This window comes from Physeter macrocephalus, chromosome 18, assembly GCF_002837175.3.
Source record: "Physeter macrocephalus isolate SW-GA chromosome 18, ASM283717v5, whole genome shotgun sequence".
Taxonomy (NCBI): domain Eukaryota; kingdom Metazoa; phylum Chordata; class Mammalia; order Artiodactyla; family Physeteridae; genus Physeter; species Physeter macrocephalus.
Genome location: NC_041231.1, coordinates 21,973,504 through 21,995,625, shown reverse-complemented (window position 1 = coordinate 21,995,625; position 22,122 = coordinate 21,973,504). Strand labels below are relative to the sequence as shown.

At 43.1% G+C, this 22,122-nt stretch overlaps 1 protein-coding gene across 1 annotated transcript in view; it reads left to right on the top strand.

The window, feature by feature from the left end:
- The window catches only part of GXYLT2 (glucoside xylosyltransferase 2), a 97,339-nt gene that overhangs the window by 62,058 nt on the left and 13,159 nt on the right, over nucleotides 1-22,122 (top strand). Inside the window, exons 4-6 of the mRNA XM_024123741.2 lie at nucleotides 9,490-9,741; nucleotides 10,992-11,115; nucleotides 21,600-21,772. Coding sequence (XP_023979509.1) covers nucleotides 9,490-9,741; nucleotides 10,992-11,115; nucleotides 21,600-21,772 — 549 coding nt within the window. The remainder of the gene's footprint in view (nucleotides 1-9,489; nucleotides 9,742-10,991; nucleotides 11,116-21,599; nucleotides 21,773-22,122) is intronic.

Sequence of the window (22,122 nt, the reverse complement as noted above, 5' to 3'; positions counted from 1 at the left end):
ACCATGGGTTTTTTTTTTTTTTTTTTTTTTTGTGGTACGCGGGTCTCTCCCGTTGCGGAGCACAGGCTCCGGATGCACAGGCTCAGCGACCATGGCCCACGGGCCCAGCCGCTCCGTGGCACGTGGGATCTTCCCGGACCGGGGCACGAACCTGCGTCCCCTGCATCAGCAGGTGGACTCTCAACCACTGCGCCACCAGGGAAGCCCCTACCATGGTTTTTGCGTCTTTCAGATTTCCACTCTGTGGAAATCCTCTCAGAGGATCTCTGAGAGGTTACTCAGCCATCAGTGGACATGTCTGTCATTACCTGACTTTCTCCCTTTGCTAAAATAATTATTTTCTCTGTAAGAGCTTCAGGATAGGTCCAGTGTGCGTTTTTTGAAAAGGAATGTGACATGATAGTAGAGGAAAAGGGAATTTATTTTGATCAAATTGCAAATATGTATTGAAACGTAGAATTTCCTTTTTGTTCTGATTTTGATTTGGAGACTTGGGAATTTTGGTCCCAGAGGAGAAAGTCCAAGTAGCTTGAGAAATTCTATCCCATTCAGTTTATCTTTCTGTAGAATAAGAAGGGGCAGGGGACCCCAAACATTTTCCCTGGAATCTACCCCCTTAAGGGAAAGTTCTCTGTTAGAGAGAGAAGGAGGCAGGTGGCAGGGGACGTTGCCCAGGCTCCTTCATTGGCAAAGGTGGGCTCTCGGTCAGCTTTGAAGGACGTCTCACCTGGAGAGGTGTGTGCTCTAGGAACAAATTACTCTTCAAAACAGGAAAAGAAGAAAAAATAAAGAGCAGGAACCTGATAGAATTGTGGAAAGTAAAGATCATCTTAGAATAACTCCTAGAATACATTTTGTTTAGGGAAATAAAAATTCACAAAGGTAGAAATAGGTGAGTAAACAGCATTGAGTATATTGTTCAAAGCCAACTTTATTTGAATTGAAAAAATGTAATAGTGGTATCTGTATTTCGTTTTTTCCCATTTTTATTGTGGTAAGATATGCATAACATAAAATGTTTTAATTAATCACTTGTAAGTGTACAGGTCAGTGGCATTCAGTACATGGTGGGGCAAACCACTACCACCATCCATCTCCAGAACTTCTTCATCTTCCCAGACTGAAACAGTGGCTGCATTTCTTGTGCCTTTCCATGGAGACCTTCGTTTCTTTAGTCATGATCTGACTTAGTGTATATGGAGACTGTGGCTTTCAGACTGTACACATGAATTGTTGCTATTTTAGTTATATTCAAGTCTATTTTTCATAAATGTAGGAGATGTTTCCCCTTGATAAGAAAACAAACAAAAAAAGACGTGTTTCTTTTTTACTTCCTCTTGAAACTTGTCCTTTCCTCCTCTCTGTTTCCACTTCCTGCTTTAACCCTCTTTGAATATTTTTTCCTTTTCCTAATTATCACTAACATCATTTAACCAAGATTCCCTCCTCTGGAATTCAATCCTACTTGAATCTAAATGGCGTTTTTGTCTTTGCTTCTGTTCTGTCCTTTGCCTCCTCCAGCTCCCTTTCCATTCCTTTAGTTTTCAGGGTCTTTTAAAAATGCTAGCAAGGAACCTAAGTGTCCATCAGCAGATGAATGGATAAAGGAGATGTGGCACATATATACAATGGAATATTACTCAGCCATAAAAAGGAATGAAATTGACTTATTTGCACTGAGGTGGATGGACAGGGGTGGGATAGAGAGGGTGGGAGGGAGGGAGACGCAAGAGGCAAGAGATATGGGAACATATGTATATGTATAACTGATTCACTTTGTTGTAAAGCAGAAACTAACACACCATTGTAAAGCAATGATACTCCAATAAAGTTGTTTTAAAAAAAAATTGCTAGCGAGGTAAGGAAATGGGATGATATACATATGAAGTGACTTAGCTGTACCATCAACAGCGGCCTGGAGGGTGACACACTGGACCACACCAGCAAAAGAATGATATTCAGCATGGTAGGTGTTATGTTGGTTTTCTCTTCAGGAACTTAGGTCTTCTATTCTTCAACAATTCACAGACCTTCCTATTTCTCAGGACCTGTCCTTTTGTCTGCAATCAGCCTTGAAACATATTTAAACTTACAATGTTTCTGAGACAGTTCAGCAGTTGAATTCCTTACTTTGTGTAAATATTTATTGGATGCTTAATATACCTATTAGGCATTGCGTTAGGCACATAAACTTTTAGGAGTTAACTAGACCCAGGAGGTCCCTGTCTTCATGGAACTTCTATTCTAATTGGATGAGGCAAGCAACAGACGAGAAAATAATTTAACAAAAGGCCGCTGGTTGCGGACAGAGGTACGTAGAGTGGTGTGATGGGGAGCCTGGAGGGAGAGAGGAAGGAGGCTCTTGGGTAAGCCTTTCTGAGGAGGTCACACCTGAGCTCAGATCTACAGCATGAGTTAGAGCTGGGCATTCGAAAATGGTAAGTGGAAAGCTCTGCCTCACATCCAGGAAGCTGTTGGTAGCACTTCACTCACAGGCTGAGGAAGATGCTTATCCTAAATCACAGGCGCTCCCTAGAGCTTAATCTCCAGACCCAAGGAAAGGGGGAGAAATGTGAAGTTACTGCTAATTGATTTACATCAACAGATACAATTTGGGGACATCATTAATTTTCACCCTAATCATAGTTCTGATACTTTAGGCAATTATCTAAAATGAGAACTCACAAACAATGAAACTGAATAAAGCATCAGGGCTGCACATGTATTTCATAATTGATACTGTTTTTCAGCAAATTTGAGCACATTATCTTCTTCACCTTGGGTGCATTGAATTTCGGGAATGAAGTGAGAAAGAACATTCCAAAAGATGATTCCATTGTTAAATGAGATAGTTTCTACTTTATGTTTTCTTTCTGAAAGTGGGGGGACTTAACGTGTTAGTTTCTATCTTAAGAAAGACTTAAGAGCATCTCCGACAGAGGAAACCCTGGCTGTAGGCAGGAAGAGAAGTAGGAGCTCCTTAACTTCCTATTAAGTCCATTTTCCTCCTCACCCTCTGTTGACTTTGACAGTAACTGAGCCATAATGGAAAGTTGTGATAGGAGGTGAAAGATCACCACTGATAGGAACTCAGTCCCCTGTAGGGACAGAGTGTGTCCATCCTGCAGAGCCTTTTAGGGACCATGGTTCATGTGTAATGAAAGCACAGTGAAAAGTCTTGAAGGGGTTTAAAGATGAAAGTGGCATCCTCTAATGTAAGTTTTTTTTTAAAGCCCTCTGGATCTTTCATAACGATAAGGCTCAGTCCATCAGGAAGGTGTATCTACCCTAAATGAGTATGCACCTAACAGCAGAGCTTCCAAATCTACAAAGCAAGACCATGCTTAGAGAAATAGAGAAATAGACAAATCCACAATCAGAGTGACAGACTTCAACACCCCTCTTTTGATAATCGTCTCTTAGTGTGAAAATAAATGATGGCTCCCAAATCATATCTGTTTTTTTGTTTATTTGTTTGTTTGTTTTTGGCTGTGCCACGTGGCTTGTGGGATCTCAGTTGCCCAACCAGGGGTTGAACCCAGGCCATGGCAGTGAAAGCCCAGAATCCTAAACACTAGGCCACCAGGGAACTCTCCCAAATCATATCTGTTGATGTAAATGAATTTGCAGTAACTTCATATTTCTCCCGTCTTTCTTTGTGTCTGAAGAGAAGACTCCGTAGAGCTCCTGTGGTTATAATAAGCAAACAGAAAATCAGTTAGCACCTAGAAATCCTTGACAACACTATCAACCAACTGACCTAATTGGCAGCTATAGAATTTACAGAATGCTCCACCCAGCAACTGCAGAAAAATAAACATTCAACGTTCACCAAGATAGACCATATGTGGGCCATAAAACAAAGTCTCAGTGAATTTGAGAGGATTGAAATCATGCAGAGTGTGCTCCCTGACTACAAGGAAATTAGATTAGAAATGAATAATAAAAAGATATCTGGAAAATCCCAAATATTTGGAAATTAAGCAACCACCCTTGTAAATAACCCATGGGTCAAAGAAGAAATGACACTGGAGATTAAAAACCCCTCTGGCCGCTCTGTGAGGAATACATTGAAGGGGAAAGTGTGTACACAGGGAGGCCAGTGAATGGACCCTTCCAGAATTCTAGGGGAGCTGTAATGGTGCCTTGAACTCAGGGTAAGGCAGTGGAAAGGGAGAGAAATGGGCAGATTCGGATGTATTTTGGAGGAAGAGCATATGGGACTTGCTGAGGACTGGATGTGGGCAATGGGGATAGGAGAGGAAACATCAGACCTCAAGGTTTCTGGTTCATGTCATTTCACATCTCCCCATGGCTCTTAGGATCACGTCCAAATTTGTCAGCATAGCTCCTGGTCGGGCCCCTGCCCACTTGGCCAGCCTAATCTCTCCCCACCCCTGGCTCCTGGCTCTCCCACTGTAAGCTCCAGCCCCACCAACCAATTTGCCATCCTCCCTGGTGTGTTGTTCTCTCCTGGTCTCTGGGCCTTTTCACATGCTGTTCTATGTGTCTTCAATACTCTTTGCCCTGCTCTTCACCTGCCTATCTCTCAGCTTAGTTGTCACTTCTGTCCTTTTTTCACTCCAGAATGGTTTAGTAGCCCTGCCAAGTGCTTCTGTGCTAGTCCTACCATTAGCCACATCTTATTTTGCTTTGCCTCTTTATCTGTCTCCCCCGCTAAAGCTCTTTGAGAACAGAGCACCTGCCTCATTCTTTTACTACCACCCCTACTGCAGCCACTTACTGGGCTGTGAATCAAGGAACTAGCCCTCCTGAGAGTGAGCCCATAAGAATGTCACATAGCATTTATTGAGTCCTTACTGTGTGTATGTCAGGGGCTTCACATGCGTTATCTCATCTAATCATCCGGCGGCGCTCTGAAGTGAGTGACCAATCCCATCCACAAGATGAGGAAACAGGGAGTTCCCTGGTGGTCCAGTGGTTAAGACTCCACGCTTCCACTGCAGGTGGCACGGGTTCGATCCCTGGTCCGGGAACTAAGATCCAGCATGCCGCGCAGCACGGCCAAAAAAAAGATGAGGAAACTAAGGCTTAGAAGGCTTAAAGCAGCTTGCCCAAGGCCACAGTTTGTAGTGGAAACAGAATCCAAACACAAATGGTTAGATTTCAAACCCCGAACTTTCAACCACCAAGCTGTACTGTCAAAGTCAGAACAAGGTTGCAGCAAAATGAACTTGAAGGAGAGCCAGTGGCCCCTGATAATCCTGTTGCCCGTGGCCAGAGGCCGCTGCCCAGGTTGGGGTGGTGAACGGAGCCAGAGCGGCATTGTATACAAATAGCTATTGTCTGTCCTCTGTTTGCCCTTCTCTAAGAAAACAGAGGCCTCATTTCTAGTGCTCATTTCCATAAGGGAATTAGAATGGCTAATTTTATATCCTTTCTGGTAAATATTCCTCTGCCCATTATAAAGTGGCCACAAAGATCCTCTTCAAATTAATACCACCAATAATTGCTGCAGAATTAGCCTCCAGAGACGCAATGTTATAGGAAGAGTGGAGTTTTTCTCCTGGTCTTTTATTTTTTCAGATAAAGAGTAAAAAGCCCTGGTGCTCTTGTTTTCAGTGGAGGTGATATGTGGATTATGATATTAGACATGTTCGAAAACTTCAACTTTTCTCAGCTTCACTTTGTTTATATAAAAGACACTTTGTGGTCGACACATGCTTTGAAGTGCTGTGAGCATTGATGTGCATGGTAACTAATTACACGTGAGTTTTAAAAGAAAAAACACGGAGACTTCTTATAGTAGCAACACCTCTATTTATGGAGTACTTACTACGTACCAGCCACTGTACCGAGTTCCCTGTGTGTGTTTTATTTCACTGGATGTTAGTCACAACCCAAAGACAGCGGATGTGGTGGAGGTCTTGCTTTCCACTTTTTTATGCATGGGGAACTGAGGAACTTGTCCAGAGTCACAGGGCACATGATGCCAGGATTTGAACTCAGGAATGCCAGACTCAGGATTCCTAAGGACTATCATCTATTCCGTCTCTGAGGTGTACCATTAGGGCTACTTTTGTGTGTCAGTTTTGAAATATGATCTACCTACCAAAAAGAGCCCACCAAAACGCTGTATGCTTAGTTTAACGCGCTCACACCTGTGTGACAACTACTGTGGTCAAGAACTAGACAAACGACCATCACCCCGGAAATCCGCCATCAATGCATCCCTTCCTAGGACCGCTGCAGACTTCTTTATATTTCAGGAAGGGCAGATGCAGAGGAGGAGGGAGGGAGCGAGGCTTTAGCATCTGCCAACTCCAGTACATATGTGCCAGGGCCAGGCAGGTAGCTCGGGAATGACACACAGCAGGTGCAGTCTCAGTTAAAGGCGATTCCATCATACCTGTTGCTCAGGTTAAAATCCACGGAGTTGCCCTTGACTTTTCTCTTACTCTCACATTCCACATCCAATCTGTTGCGGAAATCCTGTTGGCTGCATTTCAAACTGTGTTATGGATTCAACCACTTCTCACTCCCTGGGTTGTTACCACCTGAGCCAAGCCTCCATCGCATCTCACTTGAATTATTAAAATAGCATCCTAACTGGTCTCCCTTCTTCCACTGTGTGCCCCAATTGTCTTTTCTCCGTGTAGCATCCAAAGTGATCCTTAATCTAAGTCAGACCATGCCACTCCTCTGGTAAAAGCCCTTCAATGGCTTCCATCTCACTGACAGTGAAAGAACAAGTTCTTTCAAAGGCAAGCAAAGCCCTAAGTGAAGTGACCGGCCCCCACTCTGCTCCATCCTCATCCGTGGCTCCTCGTTGCCCACTGTGGTCCAGCCGCCCTGGCTCCCTGCTGTTCTAAAAGTGGTCCAGCCTCCGCTATTTGTACTTGCCCTCTTTCTTCTCAGGGAGTCCTTCCCAACGTCCCTAATTAAATTTGCAAGCCCCTTCCTACCTGGGAACCCCGCCCCTCTCCCTGCTTTATTTTTCACCAGCTTCTATACTGTATAATCAATATATTTATCTTGCTTATTATTTCATGATGGAATGCCTCCGTCCTGAAGGGTTTTTTAGTTTTCCTTTTCCAGACCTTTTTTCAAGTCTTTTTGTTTTCTTTTTTGTTTTGACGAAAGATGGTAACACTTTTATTTTATTGAAGAAAGCGATGATAACTTTAACGACAGTATTGATTTAAGACTGAGGAAAAAATTAATCAAGTCAGCGAGCTTGAATTTAGGAACTAGATGTCTGCATAACCCTTAATTGATTAAAACATTAATATTAATACATTTTTATTTAGGCCTTATTAGATAATCAGCCATCAAGAGAAATCTGTTCTTTCACATGGGTTGAAATAGCTTTCTCGTCCTCTGATTCTGTAATTCTAAATTAGCTTTTTAGTGAAACACTGTGCAGTCTCTCATTTCCTTAAACACATTCTAGAAAGTGACTTTACTGTGTTGCAACTTTATTAGCTCCAAATCCAGCAATTGTTAGCATTATTTGACACATTAACTTAGACAGAATACTTTTCTGTGCATTAGTTTTCCTTCCCAGTAAAATAGGATTGGCAGGATGTTGAGTTCTTTGGATGGTCTTGAGCATGCAAAACATCAAAACTGTATTTACATGTGATAAGTAACTTGTATCATGATTGTATAATTTAGTATTACTTTTGTAGAGAGTTTGCCCTTCTTCCACAGTACTCTGGAGTTGCGATTTAAAAAAAAAAAAACCAAAAAACAACTCAGCAGACTAGTGCTAATCTGTGGCAAAGTTTTTACCTGTCCATGGTTAAATAAGAAAAAATAAGTATAGTGTGGTAGATGTTTGTTTAAGTTTATGTATTCATTTTAAAGAATTCATCCTGATTCTGGAATTAGGATCTTTAAACTGTTAAGACGGATGTCTTCTTTTATGACATGGTAGATGATCATTATTTTTTTTTATTTCATTTTATTGATTTGTAAATTCTATTCCTCTAGTAGATGAGGAAGGAAAGATAAATCCTGCAGTTAATCATGTAAGTTTTGAAATTATTCAAGACTGAAATCTCCATGATTCCTGTACCATACAGTGCCCGTGTTCATCAGTTTTAAATATTAGGACCTCAATGGAGTGGTGTCTTAACTTCCCATAACAAAATACCGTAACTGGATGGCTTAAACCACAGAAATTTATTTTCTTATAGTTCTGGAGGCTAGAAGTCTGAGATTAGGGTGCTGACATGGTTGAGTTCTGGTGAGGACACTCTCCCTGGCATGCAGACTGCTGCCTTCTCACTATGTTCTAATGTGACAGAGAGAGAGAGAAAGAGAGAGAGAATGAGAGCAAGCTGTCTGGTGTCTCTTTTAATGAGGACATGAATCCCATCTTGAGGGTTCCACCCTCAGGACCTCATCTAACCCTAATTACTTCTCAAAGACCCCATCTCCAAATACCCTCACATTGGGGAGTTAGGGCTTCAACATATGCATTTTGTAAAGACACATTGAGTCCATAACAAGCGTTGTGGTTTTAGGATGATGATCCTTCTTTGGTTAAGCTACCTCTAAATTGGGGGAACAATGGCAAAACAAGGCAAATAACTCTATTACTAACTATGACTTTAAAGTCTCAAACCCCAGGGCAGAATTCTGGTAAACTAAGCATTTAGCATAGCACAACTTATTTACTTAAGGTGGCTGGCTTGAATGATCTACAACAGAGGTTGACAAACCACAGCCTCTGAGTCAAGAATGGCTTTTACGTTTCAGATGGTTGAAAAAAATCAAAAGAAGAAGGCTTTGTGACTTCTGAAGATTAAATGAAATTCCAATTTTATTGTCTCTACATAGTTTTATTGGAACCACCCATGCTCATTTGTGTATATGTTGTCCGTGGCTGCTTTTATGCTAACAGCAGTTAAGTAGCTGCAACAGAGCCTAAAATATATACTCTCTGGCCCTTTAGAAAAAAACGTTTGCCAATCCTTGCAGACAAAGCTGGCCAATGACTTGTTTTGCCTATTTCCAAGTCTAAATCTTAGCTGAAAATACTATTTCAAAAAGATGCAGAGCCATATCCATTAACACTAAAAGGAATGGATCCAGAGACAGAGTATTTACCCTAAAGCCTGGCATGAGCTAATCTACGGATTGTCCACTTCAAGTAGTCTAATGCTAGCCCTAGCTTTTCCAAGAAAAAACTGAGAAAGACAGACGGCCTTATTGGAGGATGGAGAAGAAGAAAGCCACAGTCATTTGCTAATGTTTTCATTCCTTGCGACGTTCAACCCTTACCGAATATAGTCCAGGGTCCTGGAATTGGACCAATCTGAACCAAGATGGATCTTCCTTTGAGTCTCTACCCTTTGACTGACCCTTATCCCTGAAGTCCAAGGAGAAGGGAGGAATGGGAGCTAAGAGTGGGACCCTTTCTGGAATTAACATTAATCAACAGAATCATTGGCAGTGTTGACTTATCAGGCCACTTCCTTTGTTTCTTGTTTTCTCCGTCCTCACCCAATACACACAAAGGTGATTTTAAAGGATGTGGACTCCCTTCTCTACGTGGACACCGATGTTCTCTTTCTGAGACCTGTTGATGACATCTGGAAGCTTCTGAGGCAATTTAATTCCACACAGCTTGCGGCCATGGCCCCCGAGCATGAAATCCCCAAGATCGGCTGGTACAGCCGCTTTGCTCGGCACCCTTTCTATGGCTCTGCGGGAGTTAACTCAGGGGTCATGCTGATGAACTTAACTCGGATAAGAAGTGCCCAGTTCAAGGTAAGGAAGTATGTTATATTTCCTTGTTTCAACGTCGGGATTTTGTCTCCTCAACAGTGACGTTCCAAGAGTGTCAGTGTATTGATTTTGGAAGTAGCTGGCTTGCAGGTGAGAATGGAAGAAGCCAGGGAAGAGAAGAGTATTTGGAGAGTTACGGAATATTTGTTGGCTTAGGAAAATTCCAGGTGATTATGGAATTTAAACTGTTCAGCAGAGTTACTAGTGGGGAATATTATGTTGCATTTCTGAATTCCATGTTTAAACGCTCTGTGTGTCCCAGGCTTCAAAAACCCTGGAAAACTTTTTGGAGTTACCCTAGGGATATATTTATGTAAATGTACAGAGATAAACCTACAAGGCTGTTCATGGCCTTGTCTTTCATCCTAGCAAAAAACTGGAAGAACCTAAGTGAACATCAGTAGAGAACAAGTCAAAAAAATTATCCTCCTATTAAAAAGATTTAGATCAAATCTATAAGTGAGATAAGAGCTCTAAAAAATATTAAGTGAAAAAATTAAAATGCAACAGAGCATGATGCCATAGAGGTGCTCCCTTTCATGCCTTAGAAACTTCCAGAAGAATATCTAAAAGACTGGTCATTAAGTGTGGATACATCTAGGGAAAGTGGGAATGGGAATTACAGGAGGCAGGAGGAAAAATATTTTTGCTTTTTACATCTTAGTGTGCTGTTTGAATATTTAGTCTGAATATGTTGCTTTTGTCTTAAAAGTGAATAATTTTTTAAAAAATTTTTTATTGGAGTGTAGCTGATTTACAGTGATGTGTTAATTTCAGGTGTACAGCAAAGTGAATCAGTTATACATATATGTATATCCACTCTTTTTCAGATTCTTTTCCCATATAGGCCATTGCAGAATATTGAGTAGAGTTCCCTGTGCTCTACAGTAGGTCCTTGTTGGTTATCTGTCTTATATACACTAGTGTGTGTATGTTCCTCCCAAGCTCCTGATTTATGCCTCTGCCACATGGGGCATGATTTTCTGTGCAGAAGCCATAGGCCCACCTGCCAGTTTCTGGTCCATCTACCATCCATGTGTACACCTGTAATCGCCAGCCCTAGTTCTGCTTTGTCCTATGCCTTGAGGCCAACAGGTCCCCTCCTCTGCTGATTTCATTTTCATTCTGGGAGCGGGGCGGTGAAGGGGAGAACCCGTCCCTGTACGTTGATTCTCAGCGGATGAGATGTATTTGCCGTGCCTTAGCCACTCTGATGGTTTTCTCTTTTCCAGAACAGCATGATTCCAACAGGCTTGGCTTGGGAGGACATGCTGTACCCTCTGTACCAGAAGTACAAGAATGCCATCACGTGGGGAGACCAGGACTTATTAAATATTATTTTTTATTTCAACCCAGGTAGGTTCTCTTTCAAGAATGCAGTTCTCGGAGGAGTCCGCCCACCTCGCCCCACAGAGCACATTCCAGCCTGGGCTGCATTGGCGAAGGCTGAATTGTGCCTGTGTCCCTGCAAAGGGTGCCTTTTCATCGCCCACCCCACCCCCTCCCCGGGGTCTCACGCGGGCGGCCCTCGCGCTGCTGACACAAAAGGCCAAATGTTGAAATCCCCAACCCTGTGCTCCGTTTGTCAAGAATATCTTTTAGGTTTTGCCACGCCATTCTTTCAAGAAGTACAGGCAAAATCAATAGGCGGCACAGAACTAAATGAAAACATTATAATCTAGGCACAAGGCCCTCCATAGCCTGAACAATTGCTAGATTGAAGGGAATTGATTCTTGGGATCCTTACAGTAAAGTGACTTGTTCAGGGTTAAAAGGGTCTAGAAGAAGGACTTGGATTCCCACATCCCTCTTTCTTTTCACCTAGGGCTAAAGAAATTCATCTTATATTGTTAAATCAGTGTTTGGATGGTTGGGGAAGGAAAGGAGATGTAAATTTCTGGTCTGTGTTTTTGTATGGACACCTAAAGCTAAAAATTTTCCTTCTTTTCTTTCATCTTTGCTACAACCTGATTTAATGGTATTAAAACCAAAAGCTTGCTTTCTCTTTGAGAAAGATCTCTAGGGGAAAAAAAGCACTCTTCACCCCAATCTCCTCAGGCCTCTCCTGTGTCTTTAAAAATCCTGAACCAGAGCCTCCTGTTTATAAAGACTTCTGTGTATGTACCTTTTTTTTGTTTTTTTTTTAACAAAATTCTGAATTGAAACCTAATCTCACATGCCCTCGGATCAAAAAGGAGCAAATCCTGGAAAAGAAAAAAAGCAGATTGATATGGAACAGGGTGCATTTCTGGCAAAGAGTCCCAGTACTGATTCATTTGATGAAGGAGATGTGTTGGCTGTTCGTTTGTGGCATGTTTTAATCCATTTCATTTTGATATAGCAACAGGGATCAACGGGGATTTGAAAGTCTGACCCTCCTTTTTCTTCTAAAGCGGATTTCATCTTTTTTTCTAGGTGTAGTTATACTGAGTAGGACTCTTGGCTACAAATAAAAGGTCCCTGGAGCTAGACTAAGCACAAAGGATACTTTTTTTTAAATAAGCAAACTGGTGTCCTGTAGAAACCTAGGGCAGAAAGGCCAGCAGGCTGGGCCCAGGACCTAAAGCAGGAGAGGGAAAAGGATGAGGAACCCAGGTTGGACTTTCCTTCTGCTGGTGAGACTGTGTATTCCTCTCTTTGAAGGTTCTCATTCTGTGCTCAAAGCAGAGTACCAAGGTTTCATGCTCCACCTCCAGCCGTACGGAAAGACTAACTTCATCCCAGTTCCAAATTCCTGGGGGAGAAATGAGATGTTGCGAGTGTGGGTCCCCTAGGCCAGGAGCGTGGAGCTAAGGAATCATGGCTGACATTGATTATTTACTGAGTGTCAGGCGCTGTTCTGAGCATTTTCTTATTTAATCCTCACAACAGCCCTGAGAAGAGAATCCCCATTTTATAGACAAAGGTACCAAGGGAAAGAGAGTTAAATAATTTGTGGTATAGCTAATGAGTGCCAGAGCAGGGGTACAAACCCAGGCCACTCCAACTCTGGCCCCGTGTATATGGGGGCGAGGGGAAGGTCCCGGAGAAGGGGGGATTCCAGAGAGCTGGGCGGGTTTCCCCAAATGTCTGTCTCTCTCCTGCATTATTTCTGCCCTTTAAATATTTCATTTTTTCCTCTGTGTTGTGTGGCTTAAACTCTCTTCCATAAGCCTACCTATCCATATTCCCAAACTGAGGAATTCAAAACATTCGCATAGTTGCCTCCCCAGAAATCCTCTTAGCCTGTTGCAGATTATTTGAGGATGCGATCAGTGAGTAAATAACACTCAAAGACGGTCGCAAGCAGCTCTGCCATTAGATGCGAGCCCCTTGTCTTTAATTAGGGCTGAAAACCAGCTGAGTTTAGTGGCGTCACCCTGCCCATCTTAGGTCCACTGAGTACAAGGATATTATAAAATAATCATGAAGTTGTTCCGACTCTTGGATCTGAACAGTAGCAAGTAAATAACCGAGTTTCCTAACTTTAGATCAGTGAGTATTAGTTAATTCCTTGATTGTTCTTTGTATGGCCTGCCTTTGATCTTTCATACTTTATCCAGGTACTTTATCAAACATGAGCTCTTTGACCTGAAATCCAATGATATCCATCACATGGAAAGGTTTTTCTTTGTTTATATTGATTGGGAGCATTTTCTATAAATCAGAACTAACTATATTTGGAAAAAAAAAAAAAAAAAAAGTGTGTCACCTTTATCCCTAGAAAGGAGAGAGAGAAAATTGGCCATGACTCAGGAGATAAACATGCTTATTGTTATGATTCTTTGGGTTGCCATTGGTGAAGCAATACACACAAAACCCAAGCCCATATCTAGAATGTTTTTATTATTATAGCCTCTCAGTAGGCAATCCCATCGCTTTTAAAATGCGTTTAAAAGCCATTAGCTTAAAAATGTTTTAAAACTCTTGCTATAATTAGATAGTAAATGCCTGTGGGTGTGTAATTGCTGTGCTGGGTACTAGACTGACTCACAAGAAGACAGCTGAAGCCCATGGGGGACATGCAGGTAGCTCATCCCACAGGACATTTCCTGGCAGGTGAGCCAAGGCAGCTTCTTCAAGGGGTGAAAGACTGAACTCACATATTTACAGGTGAATTTGAGTCAAGAGCAGACCTCTGTAGAAAGGGTAGATTTGACAAGGGCTAAAAGAGAAGCCTATGTAGAAAGATATGCTTGGATTCATGTGCTTAGGTTGCAGGGAATAAAACTTAACTCAGACCAGCTAAGTAAAGGTCCAGGTGCCAGTCCCATGAGCACATGGGTCAGATCATGCCAGGCCTCATGAGAACCATGTCTGGGTAGCTGCTCAGGATCAAAGCTCATTTCTTCATCCCTCAGAGTCCTCATGGTGTCTCTTGTGTCGCTTCTCTTCATGCCCATCTGATTCCATTCCTTCTGTCCAGCAATAATGTCTGCTTGTACATGGCCCAACCCCAAGTCAATACAACCTTACAAGCCCATGCCAATGATGATGGGTTGTCTAGGTTTCTTAAATCGGATTCTTGAAGGTAAGAGAGAGAGGGGGACGGGGGGTTGGCCTGTCCCAGCCTATTAACTGATTCCCAGCCCAGCTATGAACCGGTTCTCTTTCGATGGGGAGACCACCCTTGATCCGGTCATCAGGGGCCAGAAGAGCAAGATCACGTGGCATTTTCCTCTCTGAAACATGAACACCGAGGTCTGTCTCTTCTTTCAAAGCAATTTCTAGAAAAGTGGGGGGTGGCCAGGGGAAGAAATGAAACCAGCCAAGTATAGATGGCAAGGCAGGGCATCCAGCCAGATTAGAAGCACTAGGGCTCTGTCTACGAAGAGAGAGAAGAGCTGAAACGCTCATGGAATGTACATAGATCGTCCATGAGTTGAATGTGATACTAGGGAGTCGGGAGGGTTTGCTGGGGCCACAGAGAGCAGGACACACAGTCACATGGAACAGGCCTCTTCAGAGGCCCTGTCAGGCCTTGTTCTCATCCTGCCTGGATGTGCAACCACACTATATACTCATCTCACCAAAAGCTTCCAGCAGCTGGTAGTTGTGAATGTGTTTTGGGGTGGACAGGCCCAATTATTTGGTTTTAGGACTGTCCTGGAAAACTGGAAACAGATCATTGTTTTGGGAGTCTGAGAAGTTCATGAGCTCTGATACGAAGCTCAAGAATGAAGATCGTAGGGTCCTCGTGAGAAGGGGTTATGTCTACTTTGTCTTCATTGAGTGTTTCCAGTGTGAGGGTTAGTGCCTTAACTGGAGTTGATCTTCAGAGGTGTTGGCTGGTTGGAGGAATGGGATTAAGAGACTGGAATGGAAGAAGGAAGGAAATGGAAGAGAAAGAGCACAGCCAGGAAAGTGAGAGGAAGGGATGTTGGGGAGAGAAAGGAGAGGGAGAAAGCAGAGAAAGGGGAAAGATACAGAGGGTAGAGGAACGTATACGCTTTGATTCTCCCGTTCATTCAGTGGACATCTTTTGAGCACCTGCCTACTAGGTGCCAGCCACAGGGCTAGGCAGTGGGGATATGGCGGCATACAGAGGAGTCAGAGTCTCTCCTTTTACAAAACCTACCTTGTATTGGGAGAGGTCAACTTCCAAAGAGTACCAATGAGTCATTCAAAATCACAAATTGTGATCACTGCTATGAAGGAAACAAATGAGGGGTTGAGAAAGCCACTGTCAAGGCTGGGGAGAGAGGGTTCCATCTTTAAATTGTGTGATCAGAGACATCTTCTTGGAGGAATGAACTGCCCTTTTCTGGAACAAGGTACATTCTGGAAGAAGGAAGAAGAGGAGGCTGGGAAAACTCAGTTCCAGAATGAGACATTAAAAAACAAAGCAGAACATGGGCTTCCCTGGTGGCGCAGTGGTTTAGAGTCCGCCTGCCCATGCAGGGGACGCGGGTTCGTGCCCTGGTCCGGGAGGATCCCACATGCCGCGGAGCGGCTGGGCCCGTGAGCCATGGCCGCTGAGCCTGCGCGTCCGGAGCCTGTGCTCCGCGACGGGAGAGGCCACAACAGTGAGAGGCCTGCGTACCACAAAAACAAAAACAAAGCAGAACAAACAAAACTCTATGAGTCGTGCAAACAGCCTCCGTTCTGTTGATATAGTGTAGTAAGTAAGTAGCAACCCTATTCCACCAGGAAGTTAAAATGGTCAGACATAAACTATTCCGTAATCTTAGAGACCCCGAGAGTAGGAGATGATCAGAAATGTAAGGAGCAATCAATTCACACAGTACTTTGCAAGTAGTTAGGAGGCTCTGGAAATCAACGTAGGCTCCTGAAAAGGATCACTAAGGGATTTCAGACTCATAAATAATCAATTAATGAGCTGCTTTATCTACGTAAAATGGAGAGGAAAAATAGCAAAGACCCAGGGTTTGAAGAGAGATTGGCTTGAAAAACATTTTTTTTAATAAATTGCAGTGTTTTGAGGCTTTGGGGATTTGGAATTTAAAAACCATTCACTGTATTATTTCCTCAGCAGCAGAAAAAAAGAACCTGCACATTTCACCATGCTGTCATTTTTAAACATTAGATTTTGACAGCCATGATAATCTTGCTTAAACTAGATTCGTTTCAGTATAGTTATTCATCGTGTGCCAAATAACCATCATTAATCCATGCTACGTGTTCATCAGCTGCTCTACAGAGGTTTTCCATCTTCAGCCCAGCCCAGGGTGCTGGTGTGGCCCCTCTCCTCCTCCTTCCCCCCATGGAGAAGGATATTTCGCAATGTAACCCACGCCAAACGTATCTGTGAATGAAAAGGCACATCTGTTATTTTCACCTATGCACACTTTTTTTTCTTTATTGGAGTATAATTGCTTTACAATGTCGTGTTAGTTTCTGCTGTACAATGAAGTGAATCAGCTATATGTATACAGACATCCCCCGGCCTTGGACCTTCCCCCTCCCGCCCATCCCACCCCACCCCACCCCACCCCACCCCACCCCACCCCTCTAGGTCATTACAGAACACGGAGCTGAGCTCCCTGTGCTACACAGCAGGTTCCCACTAGGTATTTTACACATGGTAGTGTATTTATGTCAGACCTAATCTCCCACTTCATCCCACCCTCCCCTTCCCCTCTGTGTCTACACGTCCATTGTCTACGTCTGCAGCTCTATTCCTGCCCTGCAAATAGGTTCATCTAAATGTCCACCTGTGCACTCTCTCCCGTTGCGGAGCAAGGCTCTGGGCGCTCACGGGCCCAGCCGCTCCGCGGCACGTGGGATCTTCCCGGACCGGGGCACGAACCCACGTCCCCTGCATCGGCAGGCGGACTCTCAACCACTGCGCCACCAGGGAAGCCCCCGCCACCTGTGCACTCTTGATTGCCCTTTCTTTTTGGAACAGCACGCAGTTCTCTCAGGGGAATTACTCTTCTCCCATTGCATGCAGTCTTAGAGCCCTGCCCACCCCTGACTCGCACTTAATTAGTCAGACCATCTCCTGGGAACCCGAGTCTGGGAATCCAAGAGCAGAAAGTAGGCGAGGCTGGCTCATCCTGGCAGCAATGCCGAGAAGCTGACATTAATTAGTCCCCACACCCGGATCCCAGGAGCCACCCCACTTCCTGCCCCAATTCAGCTTTCCCTGTGATTTTTTGAGCTACCTCCTCTCTTTCCAAAGGAAAAAAAAAATATTTTTTGCTTCACCTGCTAGAATCAAAGTTGATTACTTGCAACCTAATATAGATTTATATTTCTTGAATATTTTAGGGCAAAGTAGTCCGTTTATATAACAACTTTCCTACCATTATCTTACCTCTTTGAAGAAATCAAGTTTGCCCCACCCCCCAAATTAAATGCTTTATCTCTTCTAAAACACACTCTGATTTCCAAACTCTTTGCCATGATCAGGCCATTTTCTCCTCCTCAAATGCTCTTCCAGGCTTCTATTTCTAACTGTCAGAATCCTATCCTTACTATATAAGCCTAAGTTTAAGTAAAGCTTTACCAAAATGCCTTCCTTTCTATAAACTCTGATTTAAAATGTTCATTTCTGTACTGTCTCCCTTAGAAGAGTATAAATTCCCTAAGGGCAGGGGCAGTGCTTTATCACACAGTGACACCAATGCCTTGCATTGTGGTGAACAAATACTTGTTTCAATTCTATTCTCACGGTATTTCACGTTTCTTCCTCTGGAAAATTCTGAAGGAAAGGTAAACACGTGAATTGAATTCTGTCTGGGATCGAATTTCACATGTGAGATTCAGTAGCTGTGGTTCCTAGCGGATCTTCAGGAAATCTACAAACCACTAAATGTGTAAGCAGATATTCTTCATATATTTTTCCAAAGACAGACTCTAAAGCTTTCATTAGATTCTCAGAGAGATCTGTGACTCATAAAAGGTCAAGAAAGTCTGGCCACCTGCATGTCTAGAGGCAATTGCTGTAAAACATTTACCACCAATGTGCTATGTGTCCAGAAGGATGCGAGGCTCATTCCATTTAAGTTATCTTGTTTTATCCTTCTAGTAGCCTAATGCAATAGTTCTCGTTATGGCAATAGCAATGATAATAGTAATGATTACAGCTTACATTTATGGGGTGTACCTTCTGTGTGCAGCGAGCACTGTTCCAAGTACTTCTGGATATGAACTCATTTAATACTTCCCCAAATCCTACAAGTGATATTTACAATTCTTCCCCCTTCTACAGATAATGAAACTGAGGCCCAGAAAAATCATGTAATTTGCTTGAGTTCATGCAACTAATGGCAGAGTTCTGTAATGAAACCCAACAGCTTGACTAAAGCTTGCTCCTTAGCCACTCTGCTGTTAGGTCACGGCTAACACATGGTAGAGCTGGGATTCAAATCTGCATCATTTAACTTCTCTTTAGTGCTTCTAGACTGAGGCCAAGGGTTTCAGCAACTCACCCAAGTTTTTAAAACTAGGAGGTGGTAGAAGCCAACTTTGAACCTACCTGTCTTATTACAAAGCCTTTTGGAAGAATTTCAGTAAAGTAGGTGTTAACTCTTCAGTAAATGTTTGACAGAATTCGCCTATGAAGCCATCTGGTCCTGGACTTTTGTTTGTTCGAAGATTTTTTAATCACAGTTTCAATTTCAGTACTTGTGATTGGTCTGTTCATAGTTTCTATTTCTTCCTGGTTCAGTCTTGGAAGAATTTGTCCTTTCTAAGCATTTGTCCGTTTCTTCCAGGTTATCCATTAAATGTCATGTAGTTGCTTGTAGTAGTCTCTTATGATCCTTTGTATTTCTGTGGTGTCCATCGTACCGTCTCCTTTTTCATTTCTAATTTTATTGATTTGAGTCCTCTCCCTTTTTTTCTTGATGAGTCTGGCTCAGGGTTTATCGATTTTGTTTATTTTCTCAAAGAACCAGCTTTTAGTTTCAGTGACCTTTGCTCTTGTTTTCTTCATCTCTATTTCATTTATTTCTGCTCTGATCTTTATGACTTTTTTCCTTCTACTCCCTTTGGGTTTTGTTTGTTCTTCTTTCTCTAGTTGCTTTAGGTGTAAGGTTAGGTCGTTTATTTGAGTTTTTTCTTGTTTCTTGAGGTAAAATTGTATTGCTATAAACTTCCCTCTTAGAACTGCTTTTGCTGCATCCCATAGGTTTTGGATTGTCATGTTTTCGTTGTTATTTGTCTCTAGGTATTTTTTGATTTCCTATCTGATTTCTTCAGTGACCCATCAGTTATTTAGTAACATATTGTTTAGACTCTGTGTCTTTGTGTTTTGCCTTTGAGTGATGCCCTCATTGGGCTCAGTCCTCTAAGGAGGCTGCAAAGAGATGAAAAGTTTTCTTTTTGTAGTGGAGTCCTTAAACTACTTAGGAAGAGGCAAAAAACCTTCATCACCAATCTTAAACTCCATGAAGGCAGGACCTGTACACATAGCAGGCATTTGATAAATATTTGTTGAGTCCATCAATCCGTGAGTTTACAAAAACAGAGATAGTGTCTAGGGCAATTCATTCAGCAGAGAATACTGGCAGGTGCTTAAGCAGGGACTGCAAATCCAAATGGCCGGGCAGGTATCAGAAAGGAGTGAAGTGACTCATTGGATTAAAAAAAAAGCAGCTATTGGGCTGGGGTCAGGTCACAGTTCAGAAGCACAAAAGCATGTTTAGATATTTTCACTCCCACTATCCTCACATCCACCCTCTTCACAGAAGTGCAGAAAAGTCACACAACTAATAGAGGAGTTGGGATTCAGACCTTGATAGTATAACTTCATGATGAGCACCGCTCTCTCCCAGCTGTGGATTATGTATGTGCAAGTGTGGAGGTGAATGCAAGTAAGGGAAACATCCTGGTGGAATGGAGTTCTCCCAAGGAAAGGAAGATCTCATAGTGTGTTGTGAACAATTAGGAATTAGAGGGTGCTTGGATGTCACAGCAGTCTGTGAGTTTTATGTTTTGCTTTGTTTTGTGGCTGCGCCATGTGGCTTGCAGGATCTTAGTTCCACGGCCAGGGACTGAACCTGCGCCCTCGGAAGTGAAAGTTCCAAGTCCTAACCCCTGGACTGCCAGGGCATTCCCCAGTGGCATGTAATTTCTGAGTGGTAGAAATATTACACACCGTCTGCCGGAGGGGATGTGCGATGATGTCTTCATTCTTTGCTTTCCATCTTGAAGGTTTCTGTAAATTACCTCTAAGCAGGGGTCCTTTCCATGAGAAGGGAATGCCATCAACCCAACCAACAAGCACATCTTTATGATGCCCTTCTGACAGTGGTAATTGATTTGCTCTAAGCCTTCTGGGCTGTCACACGGGGCCTTTCTCATGGTCAGTGGCACATGTTTGCAGAGAACTTTGATCCATCCTCCTCTAGCCCCGGCCCTTAAAGGCACCAGGAAGGAGGAGCCAGGAAGCTCAGGGGTTATGAGCTTATTGCTGATTTTATAATCCCTAGTCACCAAGAGGAAATTTACTGAGTCCATCAGGATTAGAGCAGAGTTTCTCGACCTTGGCACTACTACAGTGGTGGGGCTTGCTGTTCGCTGAGGATATTTACAGCATCCCTGGCCTCTACCCACTAGATGCCAGTAGCAGCCTCGTCATGTATGACGACCAGTATCTCCCTCCAAACACTGCCAGGTGGTCCCGGGAAACTGCAGGGTAGCACCACCGCTGGCTAAGAACCACTGGCTTAGAGATGCAAACACGCACAAGGACACGTGTGCACATGCTCCCCCACAGTGTATATAGTCACCTTGACGGACACTTCTTTTTGTGTTGCTTTTTGTTGTTGTTGTTGTCTTCCTATTGTAGTATTTTGTTTGTTGTTTTTTCCTTCACTTTGTTTCTGTTGGTTGGTTGCTTTTTAATCTGAAGGAGAACTTTTGCTTCAATCTTGACTCTACTTTTTCAAGTCGGTCCATTTCACAAAACCTTTTCAAGGAGTTGATTGTAACTGCTAATGCTGTGGACCACTGCCGATTGCTTGTCACTCTGCTATGCATTTTACATGAGCTTTTTAAAAATTGAATCATCAAAATAACAGGGCAATCCTGTTACATCCATCTTGCGGGTGAGGAAATTGAAACACAGGACGGTTAAGTCACTGGACCCAGGTTGCACTGTTTTTGAGTGACAGAGTTGGAGTTCTGATCTAGGCTGTCGGCTGCCCTTATTTGCCTTCTTGTCTAAGATGCTATATTGCCTTCCTCTTTGGGGTAAAACCTCCAACGTCACTAATGTGTGCTCCTTCAATTCCTGATCTCAGAATATTGACAAACGTGGTAAAATCTGAGCTACAAGTCACAATCACGGTCACGCGCTTTGAAATCCTGTGTGGTATGCAGTTTATGGAAACGTTGGTTTCATCGCTGACACTGATTGTACACACGTATCTTTCTCTTGTCACCACCAGAGTGTCTGTACGTGTTCCCCTGCCAGTGGAACTACCGTCCTGATCACTGCATGTACGGAAGCAATTGCAGAGCCGCCGAGCGGGAAGGCGTGTCTGTCCTGCATGGGAACCGAGGCGTCTACCATGACGAGAAGCAGCCAACTTTCAAAGCGCTCTATGAAGCCATCCGAGATGTAAGTGTGTTCTCACCCCCCATTCAGCAGACATGTACTTACCGGCATGAAGCAGTGCAGGCGCTTTGGTCACCCGTCCCTTTGAAGGCCAAATAATTCCCAGAAGCATTGAGTTCTACCACTTTTCCCCAACCTCACTCACGCTTTGTCAGTCCATCCACTTGCCACGTGATACTATATTTTGTCCACTCTTGACTTAATATTTCCAAGAAGGTCACTCATTTTTTTTTCTCTGAAATAAATTCGCTGAAGGAGGAAGTGTCTTATCAGAAAGAGAAACCCTTGGTAACTGACTATACTGATGAACTGAATGAATAAGCATTTTCAGAACCCTAATGGAAAACTGATGA